Source organism: Fukomys damarensis, unplaced genomic scaffold (assembly GCF_012274545.1).
Source record: "Fukomys damarensis isolate Sample0158 unplaced genomic scaffold, DMR_v1.0_HiC HiC_scaffold_17, whole genome shotgun sequence".
Taxonomy (NCBI): Eukaryota; Metazoa; Chordata; class Mammalia; order Rodentia; family Bathyergidae; genus Fukomys; species Fukomys damarensis.
This window is the reverse complement of record NW_022900929.1, coordinates 19,225,621-19,250,992: the sequence shown is the minus strand read 5'-3', so window position 1 is coordinate 19,250,992 and position 25,372 is coordinate 19,225,621. Positions and strand designations below refer to the sequence as shown.

The window sequence follows — 25,372 nt, the reverse complement described above, 5'->3', positions numbered from 1 at the left end:
AGAGTCCTTCATCCAGGGTGCTTGGAAGCAGAGTGTTTCAGCTTTGGGGTGTTGTCGAATTTTGGAGCATTCACATACACAGCGTGGGATGTTTTGGGGAGGGACCCAAGTCTAAAAGTGAAATTCATTTTTCTCTTAAACACACAGCCAGCCAGAAGGTCATTTTATGTAGCAGTTTTAGAGCACCTGTTCTTTTCTTTTTCTTTCTTTCCTTATGCCATGCTGAGTATTGAGCCCAGCGTCTTCACACCGAGCTACGTCCCAGCCCTTTTTTCATTTTGTGACAAGGTCTCGCTAAGTTGCTGAGGCTGGACTCAAATTTGCAGTCCTCCTGCCTCAGCCTCCCTGAGTGCTGGGATTTCAGGCGAGCACCCTCACACCTGGTCAGCATGTGTGTTTTGATGAGGAGTTTTCCAGTTGTGGTGTCGAGCCGGCACTGAGATGGTTTTGGATTTGGAAGCATTTTGTACTTCAGTGGAACCCTATTCCAATCAGCCATCTCGATCAGAGAGTTCTGGTGCAGGAAATACCAGTTACTACGATGTGACCGAGGAGAATCTATTTGCCGATAAAATATTACCTCAGCTGCACTTAAATGAGAGCCCAAGTCCGCAGCAAGCACAGCGTGTCCAGCCTGCATGTGGGATAATAACCGGACTTGCAGGGAGAGCAACTGCTTCCCTTCCCCGGTCACCCCCGAGGGTGACATCTGTATGCCACTGGGCCCCTCTCCCGTGAGTGCCGACAGTCGACACCCACCCCTGGCGCTTCCCGCTCCTGACAGAGGAACCAGTATGGATGGGAGGCAGAGGCCAGGAACAGAAAATGCTCTGCAGTCCCCAGAGTGCGATGTAGGGGTGGGAAAACACCAAAAGCATCAAAAGCAGGAAGTTCAGAAAACTTGAGGGGGCCGGGGATTTAGCTCAGTGCCGCCACCTGCCTCGAAAGCACAAGGTCCTGAGTTCCATCCCTGGTACCAAAAAAAAAAGAAAAGAAAACTTAAGCAGGGGTCTAAAGCCAGACTCCCAAAGAGCAGGGAGCCTAGGGCTCTGCGGAAGAGCCCTCGGCTGCACAATTGAGGGCCTGGATGCCCCTGAAAACAACAAAAACAAAAAGACAAAAACCAGCACGGGCTACCCCAACACCGCCATGTGTGTTTACGGTATCTTACGGTAAAAGACACATGCGGGAGTCCCCCTTAAGACACTTCCCCTGACTTCCAACGCCCTTTCTGAAGTTCTCGCTAAGACCCTGTCACAAAACGCAAAAGGGCCGGGAAGTGCTGGGTGCGAAGGCCGTGGGTCCGTCCCATCAGTGAGCCAAGTCAGTGCTGCGCGTACCCAACGACTTCGGTTTGGCTTCCGTTCCCTCTGTGGTGCTAGGGCTCGAAGCGTCTCCTGTTACAGAGCCAGGTGCCCAGCACATCATCCTCAGTGATCTTGGAAGAGAATGTTTCCCCGAAACAGGCCCCAAACCGGGAACCCAGTGCCCCTGGGTTATCAGACTGAGGGTCAGGGCGCAGCTGTCCCCAGACTCTGGGACACCAGGAGGAGCAGGAGTCAGGCGCACTGAGTGTGTGACAGGCGTCTGGCTCCACCGGGGACTTGGTGGCCAGGACGGGGTCAGCAGTGGTGCTGAGGCTGCCGCAGGCCAGGGCCGAGCACCTCCACTTCTGTGCATACTGGGGACTTGGGCGGTGGGTGACGTTTACCTGTTGGGTTCCTGATGTCCTGCCGCGTCTGTCCCTGCTCTGTGTGGCTTCTCAATTTTTCCCCCCATGGCTTTCTGCCCTCTACTGGTCTTGCTCCATCTCCTGCCTCTCTCTCCGTCCTTTTGTTCATTCCCCTGTGCTCCTGTTTTCCCTTCATATTGAGCCAATGTTATTCCAGACTTTATATATATGGGTACGTAAGTACGTATTTATATTTTAAGTATCATAAATACACAAGACATCTCTATGCTTCCTGTTGCCCTTATTTATCTGATAAAGCGAAGGTGCGACAGTGGCTGCCCTGAGGTCTCTCGCTGCTGTCCCCACACGACCCAGGGTATCCCTGCGCGAGCTGTTTGTGCCCGGTGGGTCTGGCCGGCCCCTGAGTGTGCCATTTCTGTGTGTCCAAAGGCATCTCACTGAAGGCAGAAGCTGTGACCGTCAAGAAAGAAGCAGAAGACCCTAATTACTATCACTGTGCAATGCCAGGTAACTCTGTTTTCGAGCCACTCTCTCTAAACATTACTCATGATGGAAAATCTAATAACCACCCAATGGCAGAGAGGAATAAAGATCTGCCTGAGCCTGCGACCCGGGCCTAGCACACTGTCATTCACGGTGACAACATCAGAGTTCTGTGACAGATGCCATTAGGCCCAGATCCATATGCGGTGTGTGGAGATACTGCAGGGATGATTTTACTTGGGTTTATTTCTCTTCTCTTGTGTGTTCCACGGCTTCTCACCTAATCCACCCATGTTCAGGCTGCCGTGTCAGTGGGACAATGTTAGCGACACGACAGTTAAGAAATTCAAATCAAATACATCCCGATGCCGTGATGCACACCTGTCATCCCTGCACTCAGGGAGGCTGAGGCAGGAAGATCACAGGTTCAAGCACAGCCTGGGCAATTTAGTGACTCAGTGAGACCCTGTTTCGTTATAAAAAAATTTCTTAAGTGGAAGGCATGTAGCTCGGTGCAAAAACCCTACATTCAATCCCCAATACCAAAAAGAAAAGTTAAGATTTATGCAGATTCTACTCCCAAAGGTAGCAGTTAAAGAATGAAATGATTAGGTATATTTACCTACAATCATTCTACTTTAGTTTCTAAGAGAAAATTACACACGAGGTGGGGCTGGGACATAGCTCAGTGGTCAAGCATTTACCCGGCGTGTATGAACCCCAGGCTCGATCCCCAGCACTGCAAAATGAATCAATAATCAAAAAAATAGACAAAAGTCATGTACATGAGGAAGTGGGACAAATAGGTAATGTCCACTAAAAACAGAAAGGGCTGGGGATGGAGTTCCACAACAGCATCACCAATACGCAGGCTCCATCCCCAGCCCAGCACCAATGAAAAGGGGGAGTGGGAAGGGAAGGGAGGATGGACACAGGCTAGGTGGAGAACACAGCGTCTTTCTCCCGCGCAGTGTGGGAATGACGGAGCTACCTGAAGTATGTTCTTTGTAACATTCATGACCTGGGACAACTTCCTTCTTGACGCCAAAAGGCATGGACTGCTCTGACATCATGGAAAGGGTTCCAGAGCATTGAGGTGTTTAGAAAATATTTAAATACACCATGCCAGGTGTAGTGGTACAGCACCATAATCCCAGCACTTGGGAGGCTGAGGCAGGAGGATTACCATTGAGTTCAAGGCCAGCCTGGGCTACACAGTGAGACCCTGTCTCAAAAAGAAAAACAAAAAAATCTGCAGGATGATGGAGCCACAAGGGCCTCTGCATCAGGAGGGCCCTGGGCTGACCTCCCTTCCCATACACCACACACAGCAGACAGTACCCCGTGTGCAGTGGGGCAAGTCGCAGGTATCTGCCTTCCCCACACATGTGTATGCCTGTGAGGACCTACGCCTCCGTTATTATGCATAGCAGAAGTTTTCTTATTTACCATTGTGATCAAAATATATAGTGAATGTTTAAACTTCAAATTTTATTACAGTAAAAGACACACTGCCATGAATTCCCCTCAGAACCCTCCCCTGAGGAGAAAAACCATAATACAAAATGGGAGACTCTCCATTAAATATTCATGAACAGGGTATGAATATTAAAGGATGAGAATTTCTGATACCCCAAGAAACAAACCAAAAAATCCCTCCCCCCTGCTTCAGACACACTCATCCCGTCATTCTTGCCACTTTCTGAAACGGCTCTAGAGTCCTCTGAGTGTCTTTGTGAGACGGGGTCAAAAATACAATGAACACTGCTGCCCGGTGCCACAGAACAGAAAAGGAAGCCATGAAAACCTGACACTGTGTCCTCCTCCACCGTATTCACCGGATCTGCCGCTGTTAGACCTCTGACTCTTCCCAAAGTCAAAGTGACCATGAAAAGAAGCTTTGAATCACTTCAAGACATCAGGGAAGCCACAACAGCACAAGTAAAGACCCTCCTGAAAGAGGGCATGCAGAGCTGCTGCAGAAAGCGGCAAGATGGTGGGATGAGTATCCCACGCCGAGGGGAGGATTTTGAGGGTGGTTCACGGCAATCTGTCTTTTACTGTAATAATTTGGGGGGTAGCAAGGATCAAACTTGAGTCCTTGCACTTGCAAGGCAGGCTGTAGAACCACTGAGCTAAATACCTAGCCCTACCGTAATAATTTTTAAAATCTGAATATTTGCTATCGTTTTCTTTTTTCTTTTCTTTTCTTTTTTTTTTTTTTTGTACTGGGAGTCAAACTCAGGACCTCTCACTTGTGAGGCAGGTGCAGTGCCACTGAGCTAAATCCCTGGCCCCTCACCGTGGTTTTTCAATCACACTTTGTCATTATTGAACTTGGGCTTGTTGTGTTTGGGTTTTTTGTTTGTTTGTTTGTTTTTTGTCTTTTTGTTTTCTTCCCAGTACCAGGGATCAAACTCAGGACCTTGCACTTGTGAGGAAGGTGCAGTGCCACTGAGCTACATCCCCAGCCCTGTTGTGTTATTTTGTAAAATAATTTTCATTTTGATATAGGAATTTTAGAACCAGTTTAAAAATTTCCAAAAGTATGATCATTTTTTTTGGTATATTTGTAGTTGCAACTCTATTTTCAGTCAACATAAGTATCTTACCTGTGAACTTTCAAAGGGGATCCATAGAGTTGGCAGTTAGATATTCAACTCATAGACAAATCTGATCATACGTCTTTGTAAGACTCTAAAATACCCCTCACTTCACAATCACACCTCACGTGTGTGCTTGCTTCTTTCTCTCAGCAGCAGTATGTACATTTGGGAACAAGTATTTTCAGGAGTGAAGTTTATGAACGGTAAAATTAGATCAAAAGCTAATGAGCACCCAAAAACTCACTAAGTATTGGTTCCATTGAACCAGACGCTGGTCACAAAAACAAGGTCAAATATCCCAATAGTTTAGCGTCTCTCTTGTCCTCTTTTTTTTAATGTTATAATAAAAACATGGAAAATAAGGGGAAATTTATTGTTTACATATATGAACTACAGCATGTTTTGGCAGTTCCTTTCCACACCGTGTGCCCCAAGTCAAAAGGCTGGAGACCCCACTCAGAGCCAGCATCACACCTAACGGGAGTGGAAAAACTTCCCCTAAGATCAGGTGAGACAAGGCTCTCTCTTCCTGCCACTTCCATATTGCTCTGGAAGTTCTAGCCAGGGAAGTTCAGAGAGGAAAAAAAATCTCAATTGGAGAAGAAAGAAACCTCTCTGTTTGCAAACGATGTGACCCTGTACCAAGAAACCCTAAGGAACATACACTGAAAAGATCAAGTAAATGAGTCTAGTGAAGTTGCAGGGTGCAAGATTGTATAAAAATAGCAATTTTATGTATTTATTTTTGTTCTGGGAATTGAATCCAGGGCTCACACATGCTGACTGTGTGCTGTATCACTGAGCTACATTCCCAGCCCTAATTTTGTTGTTGTTTTGCTGTTTTGAGATGGGGTCTCACTGTGTAGTGCAGGCTGGCTCTGAACTCACTCTGTAGCCCAGGCTGGCCTAGAACTCATAGTGACCTTCTTGCCTCAGCCTCCTAAGTGCTGGGATTACAGTATGTGCCAACGTACTTAGCCCCAGCCCTAATTTTATTTCTATAATGTTACCAATGAATCACCTAAAAACTCCATATATGAGAGCATCAAAAAGAGTAAAATACTTAGGATTAAATTTAACCAAAAAGTATAAGACCTATTCTCTGAAATCTGTAGTTGTCAAAAGAAAGAAAAAGGGATCTGAATGAATGAAAGGACTTCTTGCCGGGTGTGGTGGTGCATGCCTGTAATTGGGAGGCTGAGGCAGGAGGAACGTGGTGACTTCAAGACCAGACTGGGCTACATAGTGAGTCCAGGTCAGTCTCAACTACATAGTGAGACCCTGTCTCAAAAAAAAGGACTTCTTGTGTTCATGGATTGGAACTTTCCTGAGATTTGTATGCAAATAAAAGGACCTTGCGTAGTCAACCTTGAAATAGAACGAAGTTGGAAGACTCACACTTCCTGACTTCAACTACAAGCCCGGAGTGCAGTGCACACCCACATTCTCACCACTCTGGGAGGCTGAGGCAAGAGGGCCCTAAGTTTGAGCCCAGCTGAGCAATTTAGTATCTTGGTGAGAGCCGGTCTTAAAAAGAAAAAAAAGTTGTAAAAAGGCCAATGCTGATGCTTTGGGTTCAACCCTTAGTGCCACCAAAAAAAATAAAACAAACAAAAAAACCTCACCATAAAGCTACATTAAGCAACACTGACAGACATACGAGCCACTGAAATAGAATTGAGACTCCTGAAATAAAACCTGTAAGTTTACAGCCAGTTCAGCAGGTACTAAGACAAGTGGATGAGGAAAGAACCATTTTTTTCAGAAAATATTAGGGCAGCAATATCTGCTCGCAAAACCATAAATCTGGACCCCCTACCTCATACCACATACTAAAATCAAGATGATCAGACTTAGTGTGCTAAGAGCTAAACACACAAAAGTGGTTTTTTGTTTGTTTGTTTTTACTGAGGACCTTGTGCTTGCCAGTCAGGTGCAGCACTGCTAAACCACATCCCCAACCCTAAACCACAAAACGCTTGAAAGGAAGTGTACATGTTACTCTTCAAGACCCTGGGTTAGGCAACAGTTTCTTAGATCTGACATGGAAAGCACAAGCAACCGAAACAAAAAAATAGATGAACTGCACTTCATCAGAACTAAACACTTGCCAATTGTGGTGGTGTGTGCCTCAAATCCCAGCACTCTGGGAGGCTGAGGCAAGAGGCTCACAAGTCCAAGCCCTACCTGCGCCCAGGCAATTTTAGAGAAACCCTGTTGGAAAAATAAATAAGGGCTTGGAACATAGCTCAGTGTGAAGGGCCTGTATTCCATGCCCAGTATAGGAGGGAAATAAGAGCTTGCTGGTGTGAGGTGTGATAGCACACACCTGTAATCTCAGGACTTTGGAGGCTGAGGCAGGAGGATCACCTGGGCTACATAGTGAGACTCAACAAAGTAGAGCTTGCTGGTGCCAATTATTTTTTTGGCGGAGGGAGTGGGGGTAGGGCTGCTAAGGGTGGAACCCAGGTGCTCCTGCGTCCTAGGCAAGTCCACCTCTAGGCCCAAATTCAAAATTCTACACAAGCAATTCTAATAAACTCCAAACAAATTTTTTGCCCTTTAGAGGCTGCCTACATTGTGTACCCCCAACAAACTGAACCCAGTATCTGCTAACATTTAAAAAAGAGAAACCTCAGGGTGTGGAAACCCCAGCCCGAGCTGCCCTTTCAGAACCAGGGCCCCATACTCACTGCGCATGACGGCGCCCGGCCGCTCCCCTCCTTCCCAGGCCTCCTCTCTCACGAGGTCCCCTGCACCTCGAGCCCCACTCCTACCTGTGATAAGGTCTTAGCGGTAAGGGGCAGCCCCCGTCTCAAACCTACGCGGCGTCACCCAAAGGAATCTGTGTGTGCCACAGCTCCCTCGTGGTCAGGCCTCTGCCTTGCTCAGTACAGCGTGAACCTGTGTGCACATCCTGAGAATTGCTGCACTGTTCTCTTTGGCCATTGCAAAGTGTCTTGGTTACTTTCCCCTTGCTGGGATCCCCAACACCCACAATTTAAAGAGAGGTTTATTTTGGCTCAAGGTTTCAGTCCCTCTCCGCTGGCTCCAAGGCAGGACGTCATGTGGAGGGGCCTGTGATAGACAGCTGCTCACATCACGGGGAATTGGAAGCAGCGAGAGAAGGGAGGAGCCGGGAGGGATGGATCCTTCTAGGCCCCGCCCCCAGAGATCCGCCTCCAACCAGGCCCCGCCCACTAGCCTCGCTCAGCTCTGACCCAATCAGATCAAATCAACTTCAAAAGCCACCCCCACACAACATGTGCGTCTTTTGGGGACACTCTTTTTTGCGGGGGGGATACCGAGGGCCAAACTCTGGTCCTTGCTCTTGCAAGGCAGGCGGCAGAGCCACTGAGCTAAATCCCTGGCCCTGGGGACACTAGATCTAAAGCGGAACAGAAACTTCTGCCTGTACAGTATCTGCCTGACCCAAAGGTTACTTGTCTTTAATGTCACCGCAGACCAGAGAGGGAACCTTCTGCTTTAGATTATCAAGAGTGTGGAAATCCCTGGCTGAACTGGGCAGGAAGTCCAGTGTGTGTTGACAGCCCGGGGTGACGCCCTACTGCACCCCCGTCTTCCCCTGTCACGCTTCATCTTACCGGCCGCCTCTGCCTGCACCTCCCTCCTGCTCCTTCCCGTCCCATAAATGTTACAACAGGCTGAGCATCCCTAATATAAAAATTCAAAATAAAATCTGAAATGACCCAGAATTGGGAACTCTTTCAGGGCTAACGTGACTTCACAAGAGGGAAACACCACACCTGATCTCAGGGCCACAGTCAAGTCACTGGTACACTAAAAATGGTGCATAAAGTGTCACTCTTATAGCCAGGTGTGCTGGAACACATTATGATCCCAGCTCTTGGGAGGCCAAGGCAGGAAGACTGCTGCAAGTTTGAGACCAGCCTGAGCTACACAGAGAGTCCAAAGCCAGCCTGAACTACCTAGCAATGCCCTGTCTCGAAAAACCAAAAAATAGGGCTGGGGATTTAGCTCAGTGGTTCCTCTAGGATCAGAGTTCAATCCCCAGTACCAAAAATAAATAAATAAAATATAAAGACTTTCAATCCGTATATAAGATACACATGATGAGTCCCATCCCTAAGATAGCTCATCATGATTATGCAAATATTTCAAAATCTAAAAAGAAAAAGTCCAAAGCACTTCTGGTGCCAAGTATTTTGGACAAGATACTTATCCTGTGGTATAAACAAAACTCAGGACAAGAAGCTAGAAGTAAAAAAGGAAGCTTAAACTGATTGTGTCCCCAAATATACACTCATTCCCTTTCCTCTAATAACTGCAGACCTGAGGTCAAGGCTGTGGGTCCTCCTAGAACACCATATTGCCTATGAGTTTCCTAACTTTATTTGTATTTTTTATCATTTATTTATTTATTTTGGGCTTTAAAAAAAAAAACTCACTATGTTGCCCAGGCTGGCCTCAAACTCACAGCAATCCTCCTGCCTCAGCTTCCCAAGTATAGGGATTACAGACGTGCACCACCAGGCCCAATGAGTTTCCTAATTTGAAATACATGACCCATCTTCCCTGTTAGGACATCATTTGCCTGATTTTAATTCATGAGAATAGGAACTAAATTTTAAGTCTCATAATTTCAGGCTTTGCACACCAGGAAAACGTGAAAGTAGCAGGGTTTTTTGGTTTCTGTTGGGGGACTGGGGATTGAACCCAGGGTCTTTGTTCTGAGCTACATCCCCAGCCCTGTTTGTTTTGTTTTGTTTGTCTTGTTTTTTGAGACAAGATCTTGCTAAATCACTAGATTACCTAGGTTAGCTCGAACTTAAAATCCTCCTGCCTCAGCTTCCCAGAGTGCTGAGATTACAGGCATGTGCCACCGTGTCAGATACAGCAGGCTTGGTTTTTGTCACCCATTGGAAGAAACAGTTCATATTGGATTTAAGTGTCTCTCTTTACAGTGAGAAAAAATACAAGAAAAACATGAATGAAATGCTTTTTTCTGTTGCTGACACATATCGGTTAATAATTTTATAGTCTAGTCATTAATAAAATACAAATTGTATTTGAATTTAGTCTTTCACCTAAGTACATAAAACAGTGTGCTAGATTCCTCCTTTTCTTCCCCCTTGAAGAAGTATGTCGAATAATCATAAGGCTTTTTAAAAAGAAGCCCTGAACTGGCAGCATTTTGTAACCCCCATTGAAATAGTACATTTCACCATAATCACCAGTGGCCATTTAAACCATGCCACAAAAGGTGGATGGGGCCCTGAAGGACCTGGTCCCTAGTTAATGCCACACAGAGAAGTGAAAAGACTTAATGCCTCCTGATAGGATTCAGGTGGGAATATAATAGACTATCATCACCCAAGACTCTTGCCCCCCCCACCCAGTAAATGTAGGTCTGACCCAACCTATCAACCTAACTAGCAATTTTCAGGAAAAGTGGGGGATTCGTGCACACACGGAAACACACCAAGATGTAGTCAGCAGGCTCCAGAGCATGGTGAACACTTTCTTCAACAGACCACTGCTAGCAAAAAACAGAGAGAAAGAAACCCATTTTATAGGAGGTTTACTGAAGAGACTTTTTTTGATGTTCCTGCTTTGAGGTACAGGGGATCGAACCTAAGGCCCTGCTCATGCCACACAAGTGTTCCACCACTGGGTCCCCACCCCAGCCCAAAGTGTAGGTCTCCTTGGGATCCTGACTTGAACAAACCCAGTCCAAATAGAGCTTTACTGCTTTCTGTGCAAGGGCCAGCAATGACTGAGAAAAGAGAAGGAATGCTGGAATTAGAAAACCATGTTTTTGTAGCTACTATAAAAGACTGGATCGAGCAGACACCATCTGTGGATGCTAAATTGAGAAAAGTAGAATATTTACATGATCTTAAAGTTTTTTCTAGGAAAAGAAAGACTACTCTTGAATAGTCAAGTTTATCACCTAGCACAAGAAAAACTGAGAAGGCATTTCAGAGAGAAGATGGTTTGGAATGCCCCGCCCTGCCACTTGTCTGGGGTGTATTTATAGCCAGAAGCAGGAAGTGACAGAAGAAACAACCTGATTGGCTGCCTTGGGCATTTGCCTTATATTTACTGGTCCAATCATTTGGTAGCTTGACTGCTGTGATTGGCTGACATGCAGTTGCTTGGCTATGCCTAGGTCATGTTATCAACCTATTTACATAAAGTTAGGTTACATTTCACTACATACAGAGGACGCTTGGGGCCAAACTTCATTACTCAAGTAGAGGGACCAGTTTGGGCCAAATTTATACTTTAACACCTCCACACATGTGCTCTTGTTAGCTGCAGTGGGAAGGCAAAATCGTTTTATGTTGGAGCAATAAGACAATACCTTAACAAGGTTATCAAATTCACATCAACAGCGAGGGACAGGGATGGGACATCATGGGACATCATGCGCACTTCTTCTCAGGATGTGACGGCCTGAGGCAGAAACACCAGGCCAATTCAGAAGGAGGCACCTTCTCTTGGTGTGGGGGGAGGTGGCAAGTGTACCTGGGACCTCTCACTGAGCTGCGTGCTCAGCTCTTTTTTATTTTGAGACAAGGTCTGGCAAATTTGCTGTCTTGCCCAGCCTGCATTCAAATTTTCCATCCTCCTGCTTCAGCCGCACCTGAGATTCCAGGGACGTCCCATCCCCCCTCACGGGGCAGGGTCTCCATTCTTTAAGAAAGTCGGTGCCGCAAGAGACGGAGACCATGAGACCACTCCAGATCACACCATGATAGAGAGAATGGCTAGAGACGACCATCCCGTACCGAAGGGGGGCATTTGGGTCAGCAGGCGAAACCGGCGTGTGAATGGTGGATCAGACCCAAGAACTGTGTCTGCGTCGCGGTACCACCCGGAAGCTTTCCTGTGGCTGCGTACCTTTCTCTCCAGTGGTTTGGAAACAAAGGCGTGCGTGTATGTGTGTGTTCGCTCGCCTTTTCGTGCGTCACAGAGAGGGAGGAGCAGCAGCAAGAAGGCAGGAGGAGGGGAGGGGCCGTGGCCAGAAAAGGGCTCAGTGGAACCCTGTGTCATTTAGACAAAAGGCAGATAGCTCCTGTCCCATTGTAGTTTTGCAATTTTTCTGTACTTTTAAAACTATTGGCAAATAAAGCTCATGTGCTGGGTATTGAGCCTCACTCATGCTAAGCACCAATAAAATACTTTTTACGAAAACGTGAATGAGATGAGGAAAGTGTGGAAAATGGAACAGTGACTAGGCTGGAGGTGACAATAAAGAATTACTGTACTGCATTTGTTTTTAGCCAAAAGGCTAAGAGGCAAGACTTACGATTAATCTGTGTTCTTTGTTACTTTATTTATTTGTCTATTTATGTTTTAGATGGGGTCTCACTATGTAGTTCAGGCTGGCCTGAAACTCACAGTGATCCTCCTGCCTCAGCCTCCTGACTGTAAAAGAAGTCATGATGTTGGGGCGGCTCTGCAAGGGTGTTCGGTGTTGCTTGCACCCTCCACAAAGTTTGTACACAGAACTGAACCCAAGGGGCATCTGCTTGGGTTTGTTTTTTTTATTTTGGTTTTTGGAATGGGGATCAAACTCAAGCTTGCCAGGCAGGCGTGATGCCACTGAGCTAAACCCCAGCCCATGCTTGGGCTTTATTACTGGTGCTTCCCGTGTCTTCCGGGCTCTGCCTTGCACTGTTGCTGGTGTCTTCTCTGACACTGCTGTCTCCCCCTTTGTCATTTATCGTTTCCTTTCCTTCCAGGCAGCCACCTTTCCTCCACAAGCAGCGAACTCATAGAAACAGAATCCCCGATGGAAGGTTGGAAAAAGGAAGCCCCCGAGCACTCTCCCTCTGCTGTAGTTTAGAGAATTGTGCAGATGCCAGCTCTTTAAACATGCGTGTTGGAAAGTAAAACGGCTTCCTGGCCTACCTGTCTTCTCAGGAAAATGGTTGAGTCCTTGTCCTATGAAATAGCATTAAGGGCTTGATCATCTTGTTTGCTTTCCTGTTGTGTGATTCTTACTGCACCTGGATACAGACATTAACTCTGTAGCAGTGCTGTTTATTGCTTTATTTCCTTTTACCTTTTTTTTTTTTTTAACAAGATTTCCCTATGTTGCCCAGACTGACATAAAATTCTTCGATCCAAGTGACCCTCCTGCCTCAGCCTCCTTAGTAACTGGGCCCCAGGCGCACTACAAGCTCTCTCCCTCCTCTCTCTCGGTGGTACTGGGAATTGAATCTGCAGCACTTGCACTGAATTATATCCTTACATCCTCAACCCTTTTATGTTTTTTTATTTTGAGAGAAGGCCTTCCTAAGTTCCACAGTCTGGACTCAAATTTAACAACCCTCCTGCCTCAGCCTCCCAGAGTGATGGGGTTCCAGGCGTGCACCACCACACATAGCTAAGCTTGAACTCTTAAAGGGGTTTATATATTTACAAGATAAAATTAGTAGAGGAGGTTTTCCCTCCAAACCTTTGTCAATTTTCTGGATATGATCCTGCTGTCGGGGTGATAAATTTTAGCAACCAGCAAAGCCTCCAAAAATTTTGTTTTGTTTTGTTTTGTTGTTTTTCTAAGTCAAGAGCATTCCCCAGGCAGCTGATTTGTGGGTGTTTTTTCTTTTTATTGCAGAAGGTGTTTCTGACAACTCCCTTGATAATAGCTGGCTCCCTTACCCGAAAAAGTTTTTAATAAGTTTTGTTCAGGGAAAGAGATTGTAGCATCCAATTCTAGAACTGTGTTGTCGCTCATAAAATTATTCATTTTAAACATAGTTGCTTTAAGCCAAGAGGACAAGCTGACTCTATCATTAACTTTCCTTTATTTTTTAGTTATGCTTTTCAAAAATACTTATCTCTCATCCGCTGGCCATCACCACCCTGCTTCCTGTTTCTGTGAATCTGACCTCTTAGATACCCCATGAGTCACGGACCGTGTAGTATTTGGCCCTTGTTTGTTTGTTGTTGTTTGAGACAGGTCTTGCTATGTAGCTCGGGCTGGCCTCCAACTCATGGTGACCCTCCTGCCTCAGCCTGCTGGGGTCACAGGTGTGCGGCCCCACGCCCAGCTGATTTGCCTCTTCTACCTAGGAGTCGCTTGTCCCTGGTGTCTGTGTAGAACTTCACACACGTGTCGTCATTCTTGCCTGCCGGGAGTCGACTGGGCCCCCAGAAATCCTAGACTACGCCTCACCCTGTGGTCACTGGCGGGCAGAAGGGAACTGCAGTCAGCTTTGTCCATCCCAGTAGTTCTGGTGACAGCAAGAAAACACTGACTGAGAGTCCTAGTTCCCCAAACAGAAGGCCTCTGTCCACGATTAAATTCAGGAAGTTTCTGTCTCCTTCTTTCCTTTATTAGAGAACCCGCACGATATCATCCTTTTATGAGCTTCTCACTACCCCTAAGCATGGCCAGTGCCCTGTGGACTTGTCCCATAAAAGATCTGTTCTAGGCTCGCGGGAACGTGAGGCGACGGCCTGGTGACCAGTGTCGCTCTTTCCCCAGAGTCCTCTCAGCCCGTCTCCTCAGAAGCCAGCGAGGATCCCGAAGGTGATGTGAAAATCGAAGGTCAGTTGTCAAAAGCCCTGTCTACTCACATTGTAAGGTGTGGTTTTCATTTCTTTTGTTTGTTTGTTTTTGTTTGGTTGGTTTTGGTTTGGGAATTTGGGGGTGGTTTTTTTGGGGGGGCTTTTGGTTTGTTTTTGCTTTTTGAAGCAGGGTCTCACTATGTAGTTCAGGCTGTCCTTGAACTCATTATGTAGCCCTGGCTGGCCTGGAACTCACAGCGATCCTCCTGCCTCAGCCTCCCGAGTGCTGGCATTACAGGGGCACACCACCATTACCAGTTCTCTTTTTGAAGGATTATTGTTGGGGAAGAGCCTGAAATCAGTGTTTATCTGCATGGGTCATGTGTGTATATGTGTCGTGAACATGTTCTTGTGTGTGTGCATGTGTATACGGCACAGCAGCTGTGTGCCTGTCAGGAGCCAGGTGTAGGACGCTGTAGACAACACAACTAAGCTTAGATACATAGCACTGGCCCACAGTGGGACAAACCATGCTCTGTACAAGTGAGGAAAAAAGAAAGATGGGCTGGGCATGGTGGCCACGCCTAGAATCTCAGCACACTGGGAGGCTGAGGCAGGAGGATCACAAGTTCTAGCCCAGCCTGGGCAGCTTAACAGCTTAGCAGGACCCTACATCAAAATAAAAATTTTAAAAGCGCTGGAGACATAGCTCATTGTGAAGGCCCTGGGCTCCATCCCTAACCACTGTCCCCCGAAAGAGAGCATCATAGCAACAGCACTGGAATTCTGTGCTGTCCGTTTCCTCCCTGAATTTCCACTGCTTCCCTGAGCATCAGGCATGTGTTGGTTACCCCAGGGATACATCAGGATTCCTGAGGTCTGTGGGAACGGGCCCCTGAGGTGTGAGCCCTGACAGCCCTACAGAGTTGCTCCCTGTCCAGCAGTGATGCCCGGGACCCTGACCAGGGACCACATGGTTCCGGATGGATTTTCCATTAGTGCAGAGGATTCTGTGCCCGTTCATCTCCACCTGGAGTCGGCAGGGCCCAAGAAGCTTCACGAATAAGCAGGATATTGCACGCCCCACCTTCAAAGACATGCGGGCCCTGGGGGGAGGCTGAGGCAGGAGGATCACAAATTAGAGCCCAACCTGGGCAACTTAGCAATTAGTGAGACTTTGTCTCAAAATAAAAACAGGGAGGGAGGAGACTGGGCGTACAGCTCCGCGAGAAGGCCCTGGCTCCATCCCCAGTACCAGAAAAGAAAGGAAAAACTAGTCTGGGCTGCGGATCCAAGCGCCACTCCGATGTTTCTAAACTTTGATTTCTGTTTTCAGGAAACCCAGACCCATGCGGCGTCACGGCTTCTGCATCAGGTGTTGAAGAGCTGAACATTGTCCAGGTGGCCGTTCCAGGTAGGGAGGCTGGTATTTCACAGTTCTCGTTTTGTCTCAACCATTTCTCAGTACAGTAAGGCTCTTGGAGGGGTCGCTGTGTCTTACTTCACCCTGACAGATGAGGAAGGACAGTTCAGGGCTGAAGACGCCCTAGGCAGACCCGCAGCACAGGGCAAAGCTATCGTGGATTTGCTGCCGTCATGAAATAACCACACCCCTCTCCAGAGTCTAATAACACAGCAACTCCAGGCTGAAAGATGGAGAACGGGGAGACTTTTCTATGTGCTATTTTATGCCTCTTGGATTTCAAACCATGTTAATTATTCAAAATCAAGCAGAATTAAGTTTGGCTTGGTTTGGCTTGGTTGTTTGGTACCAGGACTAAACTCAGGACATTGCCCTTGCAAGACAGGTGTGTTGCCATTGAGCTAATCCCTGGCCCAGAATAAAGTTTTTAAGCATGAAAAATATTTCCTCTGATCCAAGTACCTTTGATGTCTTTTACTTATCCTAGAGCATTGGCTGAGGTTTCTGTTGTAGTGTTGAAAGTGGGGTGTGTACATAATGATAGGTCTGACCCCCATCTGAGCCCCAAAGCAGGGCGCCCACATTCCTGCCTGTGCTGCTGGTCACAGGCACCTGGCACAACAGAACCTCAGTGTTGCTATGTCAGCCATTGCCAGGGAGCCGTTGCTCCTCAGCTAGTCTCCGCTGATCTCGTGTTTCCCAACCCCACCCTGATTCATACAAACCCAGCTCAATAAACTTGCCTCCAACTCTCCCTTGGAGTTACCCCAAGAGGCCTCACTTTGCACCCCAAAATCAGGCTGGCTGTGCTCTTTTATTGGGTCACCGCCACTTACCAGGTTCACTGAGCTATATCTCCAGCCCTTTATGTATTTATTTTTTTAATTTGAGACAGGGTCTTAGCTAAGTCACCACCTTGCCCAGGCTGGGTTCAAGCTTGTGATTCTCCTGCCTCAGCCTCCCAATATGCTAGGATTGCTGGACTGTGCCACTACACCCGGCTGAATGCCATGTCTTGCATGATGGTGACAATACATTTCCCCAAATATACTGTGGGGTATGACTCTATTGTGTTCTCATGTGAAAAATTTCTCTGTTACCTATCACAGCTTCCGTTTGCCAGTTTCCAAAAGTATTCAATTATTGCTAAAAGTAAACGGACTGAAAAGCCAGGTAAAGTGCTGACTTTCCCCCTAGCCATTCTGGGAAAAATGAGTGACCTTGGCTTATTTCTTTATGTAATTATTTTTTAGATAATGAGAAGGAAAAATTATCAAGCATTGAAAAGATTAAACAGCTACGAGAACAAGTTAATGACCTTTTTAGTCGAAAATTTGGTAAGTCCATGTATTGTTACAGATCCCGAATTTATATGCTTGAAAAACTTCTTTTTAAAGGATACTTTATGGTACTTTGATAATTCCTATTCATTCATTTATTTATTTATTTATTGGCACCGGGGATCAAACTCAGGACCTTGTGCTTGCGAGGCAGGTGGCGGCACCACTGAGCTAAATCCCTAGCCCGATAATTCCTGTTTAATACATGGAGAGATGGAGTCTGCTCTGCTCCCCACACCAGCTTCTAAATCAGTGCCCTTACATCCACACATCACAGTCCTGGCAGAAGTAAAGTAATAGTAGCTGCTCATCGAGTGGGAATGACCTTGAAATCTTTTCTTTTTTCAGTCCTGGAGGTTAAAGCCAGGGCCTCATGCACACGAGGCAAGCACCCTGCCACTTTTAACATTGTACTTTAAGGCTGGGTCTTCCTAAGTTGCCTGGGCTGGCTTTGAACTTGCCTCCTGCCTCAGCAGGGTTGCAGGCCTGCGCCAACCCCACCTGGCCTAGAATCTTGACACCAGAGGTAAAGTACGGTTGGGGCAGAGTGAGTGGCAAACTGCACCTGGTCGCTGTTGTTCGCCCCGTCCAGGTGAAGCGATCGGTGTGGACTTCCCCGTGAAAGTGCCCTACAGGAAGATCACCTTCAACCCGGGCTGCGTGGTCATCGACGGGATGCCCCCCGGCGTGGTGTTCAAGGCACCCGGGTACCTGGAGATCAGCTCTATGCGCAGGATCCTGGATGCTGCAGAGTTTATCAAGTTCACTGTAATCAGGTAATGGGGGTCCCTGGCTTCGTCAGTGGAATGAATCTGGAAGGCAGAACTGACTGGAAGTGGGCAAGTTGCCACCCAGAGAATTTGCCCAGGAGGTGGCCTGGGTCCCTGCAGTTAAATTCTGAATTGCATCCATTTTCTTGTTTCTTGATGGGTCTGAAGAGCCTGCCTCAATTTTACCTCCCACCGCACCATGCATTGCATTAACACCCAGCCAAAGTGTGTGGGACAAGCAGGGTGCACATCTGTAATCCCAGCTCTCAGGGAGGCTGAGGCAGGAGGATCAAAAGTTCTAGCCCAGCCTGGGCAACTTAGCAATGTAGCAAGATCCTGCCTCAAAAAACTACAAAGAGCTGGGGATAGAGCTCAGTGCACAGCCCTGGGTGGGTTGGGGTGAGGGTGTGAATGGATCAGAAGGGAATGGACTGGAGGGGACCATGGGCCTTTCTGCATTCTGTGTCTCTCTGTCTGCAGGCCGCTCCCGGGGCTCGAGCTCAGTAACGGTGAGTGTTCTGTGCATCCCGTCCATGGCGCACGCGCGGTGCAGGGTCCCTGCAGACACTCACTGCGGGGTCCTGGCTTGTGGACCCTTGACCTTGAGCCTTCAAGCACAGCTGGGCTTTCCAATGGACTCTTTTTCCTTGTGCGTGATGAACTTCCTCCTAAACTCAGCTGGTTGCTAGCTGACTCTCTTTTAAGTTTTTTAACAGCTCCACGGAGACATCATTTACGTAGCATAAAATTGACTCGTGTCAGTGGATTCACTTTTCCCTCTTGTTTATTGTGCTCTTTTTTCTTTTCTTTTCTTCCTTTCTTGCTTGCTTTCCTTTCTTTCCTTTTTTTTTTCCTCCCTGTAATATGAATTGAATCCAGGGCCTTCACACTGAGCTACATCCCCAGCCCCTTTTTAAGCTTTTCTTTTTGAGACAGGGTCTTGTCAAGTCACTAAGTTGCTCAGGCTGGGCTCAGATCTTCCATCCTCCTGCCTCAGCTTCCCAGAGTGTTGGGATCACAAGCATACACCCAGCTTGTTTTTCTAATATTAGCGTTAGAGAAAAGTGACTCAGTGATTTCTAGTACTTCTTTTCGTGGTTGGGATGAGCCAGGGCCTCTCTTGCTGGGCAGGCGCTCACCACTGAGCTGCCTCAGCCTACACCCCTCCCAGGCACCCTCTAGGTAGTGCATCCCCATCCCCCAGTTCTGTGTCCTGCTTTCCCACCCCAGTTCTGTGTCCTGGAGCCTCACCTGCATTTCCTAAAGATGAAGGTTAGCATTTGTGACCCCTGCACACGCACTTGAACACACTGACAAGTGTGCATCCCTCGCAGTTCTGAGGCTAGAAGCTCGTACATCCTGTCGCTTCTGCACCCTTCTCCGTCTCTGTTATTTCTATGTTCTCCTGAGAATCACATGAGAAAGTGCGTGGTAAAATGCAAAGAAAGCTGGGCATGGTGTCGCCTGTACTTCCAGCACTCTGGGAGACTGAGACAGGAGGATCACAATACACAATCTGTCTGGGCAGCTCTGTGACTTAGCAAGACCCTGTCTCAAAATAAAAAGAAACTTAAAAAGGGGCTGGGGATGTAACTCAGTGTGAAAGCCCTGGGTTCAATCCCGAGCCCGGCAAAGAAAAAAAAACAATCTCTTAAGTTTTCTTTAGAGATCTGGATTCAGTCCCTAGCGACACACACACACACACGGATGTTCACTGTTAGGTAATTGGTGGCAACCTGGTAAGTGGCGGTGACCACGCTGGGCCCTACCCCCCAGGCAGCGGTCAACTGGAGCCACTGTCGGGGTCCCCTGTGCCGCCGCCACACCCTGCCCACCCCAGCCCCCTCACCGCTGTGCTTTCGCGGTTGCTTCTCTAATAGTAGCACTCAGACTCAGAATCCACGCTGGGCCCTACCCCCCAGGCAGCGGTCAGCTGGAGCCACTGTCGGGGTCCCCTGTGCCGCCGCCACACCCTGCCCACCCCAGCCCCTCACCGCTGTGCTTTCGCGGTTGCTTCTCTAATAGTAGCACTCAGAGCAACGTGAAATGGTTCGTGTTTCGTGTCTCTATCAAAAGTGGGCAAGCGCAAGATCGACCAGGAGGGCCGTGTGTTCCAGGAGAAGTGGGAGCGCGCGTACTTCTTCGTGGAGGTGCAGAACATCCCCACGTGCCTGATATGCAAGCAGAGCATGTCGGTGTCCAAGGAGTACAACCTGCGACGCCACTACCAGACCAACCACAGCAAACACTACGACCACTACACGGAGCAGACGCGGGACGCCAAGCTGGAGGAGCTCAAGAGCGGGCTCCACAGGTATCTCCTGGGCTCCTCGGACGCCGTGTGCACCGAGCCCAGACTCCTCGGCGCGAGTCCTCCGGAGAACGTGGTGGTGCAGCCCGTGGAAGACGCGGCTGGGAACCCGTGGGAGAAGCTCCGCGAGAAAATCAAGTCGTTTGTGGCCTACTCGATCGCCATCGATGAGATCGTAGACATAAACAACACCTCGCAGCTGGCCATCTTCATCCGGGGCGTCGACGAGAACTTTGACACGTCCGAAGAGCTCCTGGACACGGTGCCCATGACGGGCCTCAGGTCCGCCAACGAGATCTTCGCGCGCGTGGAGAAGAGTCTCAAGAAGTTCAACATCGACTGGTCCAAGCTGGTGAGCGTGGCGTCCACCGGCACCCCCGCCATGGTCGATGCCAATAACGGACTGGTCACGAAGCTCAAGTCCAAGGTGGCGGCGAGCTGCAGGGGCTCCAACCTGAAGTCCGTGTGCTGCATCATCCACCCCGAGTCCCTGTGCGCGCAGAGGCTGAAGATGGACCACGTCATGGACGTGGTGGTGAGCTCCGTGAACTGGATCTGCTCCCGGGGCCTGAACCGCGGCGAATTCACGACACTGCTGTACGAGCTCGACAGCCAGTACGGCAGCCTGCTGTACCACACCGGGGTCAAGTGGCTGAGCCGTGGGCTGGTGCTGAAGAGGTTCTTCGAGTCCTTGGAAGAGATCGACAACTTCCTGTCCTCCCGGGGGAAGCCCGTGCCTCAGCTGAGCTCCAGGGACTGGATCAGGGACTTGGCCTTCCTGGTGGACGTGACCACGCATCTCAACACGCTGAGCGTCTCCCTGCAGGGGCACTCGCAGATAGTGACGCAGATGTACGACTTAATCCGGGCCTTCGTGGCCAAGCTGTGCCTCTGGGAGACGCACCTGGCCAGGAACAACCTGGCCCACTTCCCCACGCTGCAGTCGGTGTCCCGGCACGAAAGCGATGGGCTGAACTACATCCCGCGGCTTGTGGAGCTCAAGAGCGAGTTCCAGAGGCGGCTGTCCGACTTCAAGCTGTACGAGGCTGAGCTCACGCTGTTCAGCTCGCCCTTCGCCACCAAGATCGACAGCGTGCGGGAGGAGCTGCAGATGGAGGTGATCGACCTGCAGTGCAACACGGTGCTGCGGGCCAAGTACGACAAGGTGGGCGTCCCCGAGTTCTACAAGTACCTGTGGAGCAGCTACCCCAGGTACCGGCGGCACTGCGCCCAGATCCTGTCCATGTTCGGCAGCACCTACATCTGCGAGCAGCTCTTCTCCATCCTGAAACTGAGCAAGACCAAGGCCAGCTCGCAGCTGCAGGCCCCGCAGTGGGACTCCGTGCTGCACATGGCCACATAGGACGGGTCCACAGCGCGGATCCGCCGGCCTGGGGCCGCCAGATGAGGGCGATGGCTTACACAGACATCGGGGTCCCCCTTCCCCACTTTGAGTTGGAAGCAGAGTTTGTAGTATTGCACTGTTTGTATGATATTCTGTGCTTCGCTGTGACTCAGTAAAACCCACGAAAGCTGCGTGGCACTCTTGTCATTGTCTGGCATCTGCCACCTCCTCCCTCCCCGGTGGGCACTGTGGGTGCATCTCGATCAGCCAATCAGCAGAGGAATGGAGGAGGAGAGGTGTGTGTTTGCTGCAGGTACCTGTACAGACACACGTCTGTCCCCATTTCGTGCCTCCCCACAGGGTCCAACGCAGTTCCAAATTTGAGGAGACTCGTTGGACATGTGTTCACATACTGTAGAAGTCTGGGGTGCCCCCACCTCAGTACTGAGGATTGAACCTACAATGTTCACACTAAACTGCAGCCCCAGCAGTTTCTTAATTTTTTTTTTTTTTTTTTTGAGACAGAATCTCACTAAACGGCTGAGTTGCCCAAATTGGGCTCCAACTTGCAGTCCTCCTGCCTCAGCCTCCCAGAGTGCTGGGATGATGGGCGTGCACCACCACACCTGGTTGGTCTGTGTTCTTGATGTGTAGCATCCCTGGGAATTGGTGACCCCGAGTTGTGAACCCTTTCCCAGTGCGGAGGAATTCCTCCGCCAAAGGCGGAGCCGGGTTGAGCCCCTGACCTGAGAGCTACAGAGTAAGGACCGGTACGACAAAGGCAGGGAGAGGCCACTGCCACCTGCTCACGGTGCCCAGCCCCAGCTGGAAGCCCAGTCTCAGACTGGAAAAACCCCAGGCACTTCCTGTCCTGGTCGATTGGCTGCAGGTGCATCTGCAACCTCAGCCGCCACAGCCCCAGGGAGGGACCCAGAAGGCCCTGGGGTGAGCTAGGGCCAGGGGTGGGCGGGTCCTGAGGAACCCGAGCAGATGTGGAACGGGTTGTCGGGGCCTGTGGTGGGAAGAGAGCAGCCCGCTCACAGACAGGCCGCTGAGGCTCGGTGTGGCCGACTTGCCCGAGGTCACACTGGTAGGAACCATCAGGATTCACACCCAGAGGCGGGAATTCCACGGTCCCTTACTCACAGCAGCAGCTGTGCCTGCGGTGGACACAGACCCAACAGGGGCTTTCCGCTGAGTGCGCCAGTGTCACAAGCGTGGCTCCCATCCCGGGCAGGGCCTTTCTGCTTTGAACTCCCAAGGCCCGGACTCCCTCTGTCCTGGGTGTGCGTTGGGACCAGGGTGGTTGTTGTCCAGCACTGTCACTGCGGGGCGGGTGGAATGAGTAGGCGTGGTTTTCAGCGTTCCCCACAGTCGGTGTCTGCAGATGTGGGGCGGTGCTGTGCTGGGGCGGGTCTGCTCGGCTCTGCCCTTTCCTGTCCTACCCCAGGAGGGGCAGAGGACAGAGCTGGCCACGCTTCCGAGGCAGACTGGGGGTCCTTGCTGAGCCCCCGATGCCAGGCTACCTTCCCTGTGCGAGCGCCCCTAGGCACTAGCACCCTGGAGCAGCCCCAGCACGCGTGCCCCGCCCACAGACCCTGAGCTGGGCGCGGGGTAACCTGGGAACGCAGCCAGGCTCCGCCTCCCGGCCCCCGCCCCCTTCCTGCCCTATTAAGGTGAGCAAATCACCTACGTTTTCTGAGCTTTGGTTTCCTTGCCTATCAAATCCCCACCCGCCAATATTGCTCCCAGAACTAGAGACGCCGAACTGAGTCCAACCTGGAGGAAATGGGTGGCTGGCGGCAGCAGCTCCAACAGAGCCGGCACCTGTGGTCTGGTCCCTCCCGGGTCCTGGGGACAGGGGCCTTTGGGCCTCTCTTCCTAGCCACCCAGGAGAGGCTGACGCTGACTCAAGGCAGCTTCCAGGGGGCCGGAAATAGGGAGAAATCACGGGGGGGGGGCTTTGCTCAGGGTTTCAGTTTAGGGGGGAAATGTTTAAAATGATGAAAGTAAGTAGCTTATACTGCGTGTAATTACAAGGTTTTAGGCGCCACTGAACAAGCAGGGTTTGTTCATTCCCCACAGCTCTGTGTGGTAGCGGTTGATGCCGGACTTTCCCACCATCGAGAAGGCCCTGCGAAGTTCCCTGACGCGAAGGGCTCTCCCAACCCTCTGACGGTCAGCATTCTCTCCAGACGCGTCTGTCCCCGTGATTTTGTCTCATCTCTAAGGGGACTGGCCTTGTCCACCTCACAGCCATTGTCCGAGCAGGGGAGCCGCTCTTCATGCCACTTGTGGCGGCCTTCACAAGCTGTGACCTCTGCAGTTCCGCTCTGCACTGTGGCATCTTTGCCTTTGGGGACAGAGCCCCCAGAAAGGACTCAGGCCACACGAAGACCAGCAGCAGTGCTGGGGTCCGTCCATAAATGTGGCTTTCTGTCACAGCCTCCTAGGTGGGTAGGAACAGTGGAGCGGCGCAGACGCTCCATACCTGCGAGTCTTTGCTTTCCTTCTGGGCTGCGTGGCCCCACCCTGGACGTAGCCGGTCTCCTACTGCGCTTGCGCTTATCCACAGTGGGGGGCCCGAGCTCAAGCAGGCAGCTCTGTCCAGCCAAAAGGTCAGCGAAGACCTGGTGTGTAAGCGAGGACCTCTGCTGCTGCCTTTTGCGCCCAGCACCCAGCGGAGTTCACTGGCCCCTGTCATTCTAGAAATATCCCTAGGGGGGGAAAAAAGCCGGGCGTGGTGGCGCTCACCTGTAATCCCAGCACTCGGGAGGCTGAGGCGGGAGGAGCACTGTTAAATTCAAGGCCAGCCTAGGCTACATAGTGAATTCCAGGTCAGTCTCAACGACATAGTGAGACCCTGTCTCAAAAAACAAAACAAAAAAATATATATCCCTAGGACCAGGATCGGTGGCACATGCTTAAAATCCAGCACTCTGGGAGGCTGAGGCAGGAGGATCATAGGTTCAAGCCCAGCCTGGACAATTTAGATTCTGTCTCAAATTATTTTAAAAAGAGCTGAGAATGTAACACAGTGTGAAGGCTCTAGGTTCAATTCCCAGATGGTGGAGGTGGGGTCCCTGGGACAGAGCCCAGCCCACCCCGCATCGCTCAGGGCGCGGTTCACCCCAAGCAATGTTTATTAAGGATGTGGATGGTCTCGTGGGCTGACAGCTCCAGGGCACCAACTGCAGGCCCTACACGCATATATACAAGGATGGGGCCAGGGCGACGCCATCTGGCCTCAGACGGAGATGGAGGACGCCAGCTTTCGCTTAGTGCTCTCGCTGCAGCGGTGCAGGATGAGGTCGGCGCTGGGTCTCGGGGGCACCGCTGGCTGTGGCTTCCCACGCTGGCTCTGCGGAATCTCTGAACAGGACCACGAGGTGGGTCAGAGGCCCCGCCCATCGCACCCTCTGGCCTCGCCTTTCGGTCCTTTCTCACCCTGACTACTCTGTAGGAATGACCACCCCGTCCCCCGTGCCCTCTGGCCACGCCTCTCAGTATTGGTACCGCCCCCCTACCTCTGGGATTCCCTCCGCCCTCTAGTCCACGTCGGGTTTTTCCTTACATGACTCCGCCCCATTGCCCAGGCCCCGCCCAATATCGGCCCAAGGTCCCACTTTGCTCCCATGACCCCGCCATCTAGTGCTCGCCCCGCCCCCGAGCCTCTGCCACGCCTCCCCTGCGCTCACTTTTCGGTGAGGGCGCCTGAGCGCGCCGCTGCTGCAGGAAACGCACGCTGTTGCGGCGATAGGCGTCCTGGGTGAGGCGCTTCCGCGACCGTTGGTGGATGCTGTGCGCGTTGCGGATGGTCGACCTAGGCCAGAAGGATGCCCGCGTCATCAGGGCCCTGGCACCTCCCAGCGTCCGCACCCGGCCCCCGCCTGT

At 50.3% G+C, this 25,372-nt stretch overlaps 2 protein-coding genes across 6 annotated transcripts in view; one reads left to right on the top strand and one right to left on the bottom strand.

The window, feature by feature from the left end:
* Positions 1 to 21,658, top strand: part of LOC104858714 (general transcription factor II-I repeat domain-containing protein 2B) — a 34,243-nt gene extending 12,585 nt beyond the window's left edge. For 3 of the 4 annotated variants that reach the window (XM_010619051.3, XM_010619050.3, XM_033764900.1), the window contains exons 9-16: positions 2,123 to 2,200; positions 12,516 to 12,572; positions 14,267 to 14,329; positions 15,626 to 15,703; positions 16,966 to 17,049; positions 17,645 to 17,828; positions 18,303 to 18,331; positions 19,899 to 21,658. In XM_010619051.3, the coding sequence (XP_010617353.1) occupies positions 2,123 to 2,200; positions 12,516 to 12,572; positions 14,267 to 14,329; positions 15,626 to 15,703; positions 16,966 to 17,049; positions 17,645 to 17,828; positions 18,303 to 18,331; positions 19,899 to 21,496 (2,171 nt within the window). In that variant the 3' untranslated portion in view covers positions 21,497 to 21,658. The remainder of the gene's footprint in view (positions 1 to 2,122; positions 2,201 to 12,515; positions 12,573 to 14,266; positions 14,330 to 15,625; positions 15,704 to 16,965; positions 17,050 to 17,644; positions 17,829 to 18,302; positions 18,332 to 19,898) is intronic. The other variant, XM_010619052.3, reaches the window with a different exon arrangement.
* Positions 21,659 to 24,479: 2,821 nt separating this feature from the next.
* Ncf1 (neutrophil cytosolic factor 1) overlaps positions 24,480 to 25,372 on the bottom strand; it is a 10,486-nt gene continuing 9,593 nt past the window's right edge. The window contains exons 9-10 of one of the 2 annotated variants that reach the window (XM_033764898.1): positions 25,177 to 25,301; positions 24,480 to 24,850 (exon numbers count right to left, since the gene is read on the bottom strand). In XM_033764898.1, coding sequence (XP_033620789.1) covers positions 24,605 to 24,850; positions 25,177 to 25,301 — 371 coding nt within the window. In that variant the 3' untranslated portion in view covers positions 24,480 to 24,604. The remainder of the gene's footprint in view (positions 24,851 to 25,176; positions 25,302 to 25,372) is intronic. The other variant, XM_033764899.1, reaches the window with a different exon arrangement.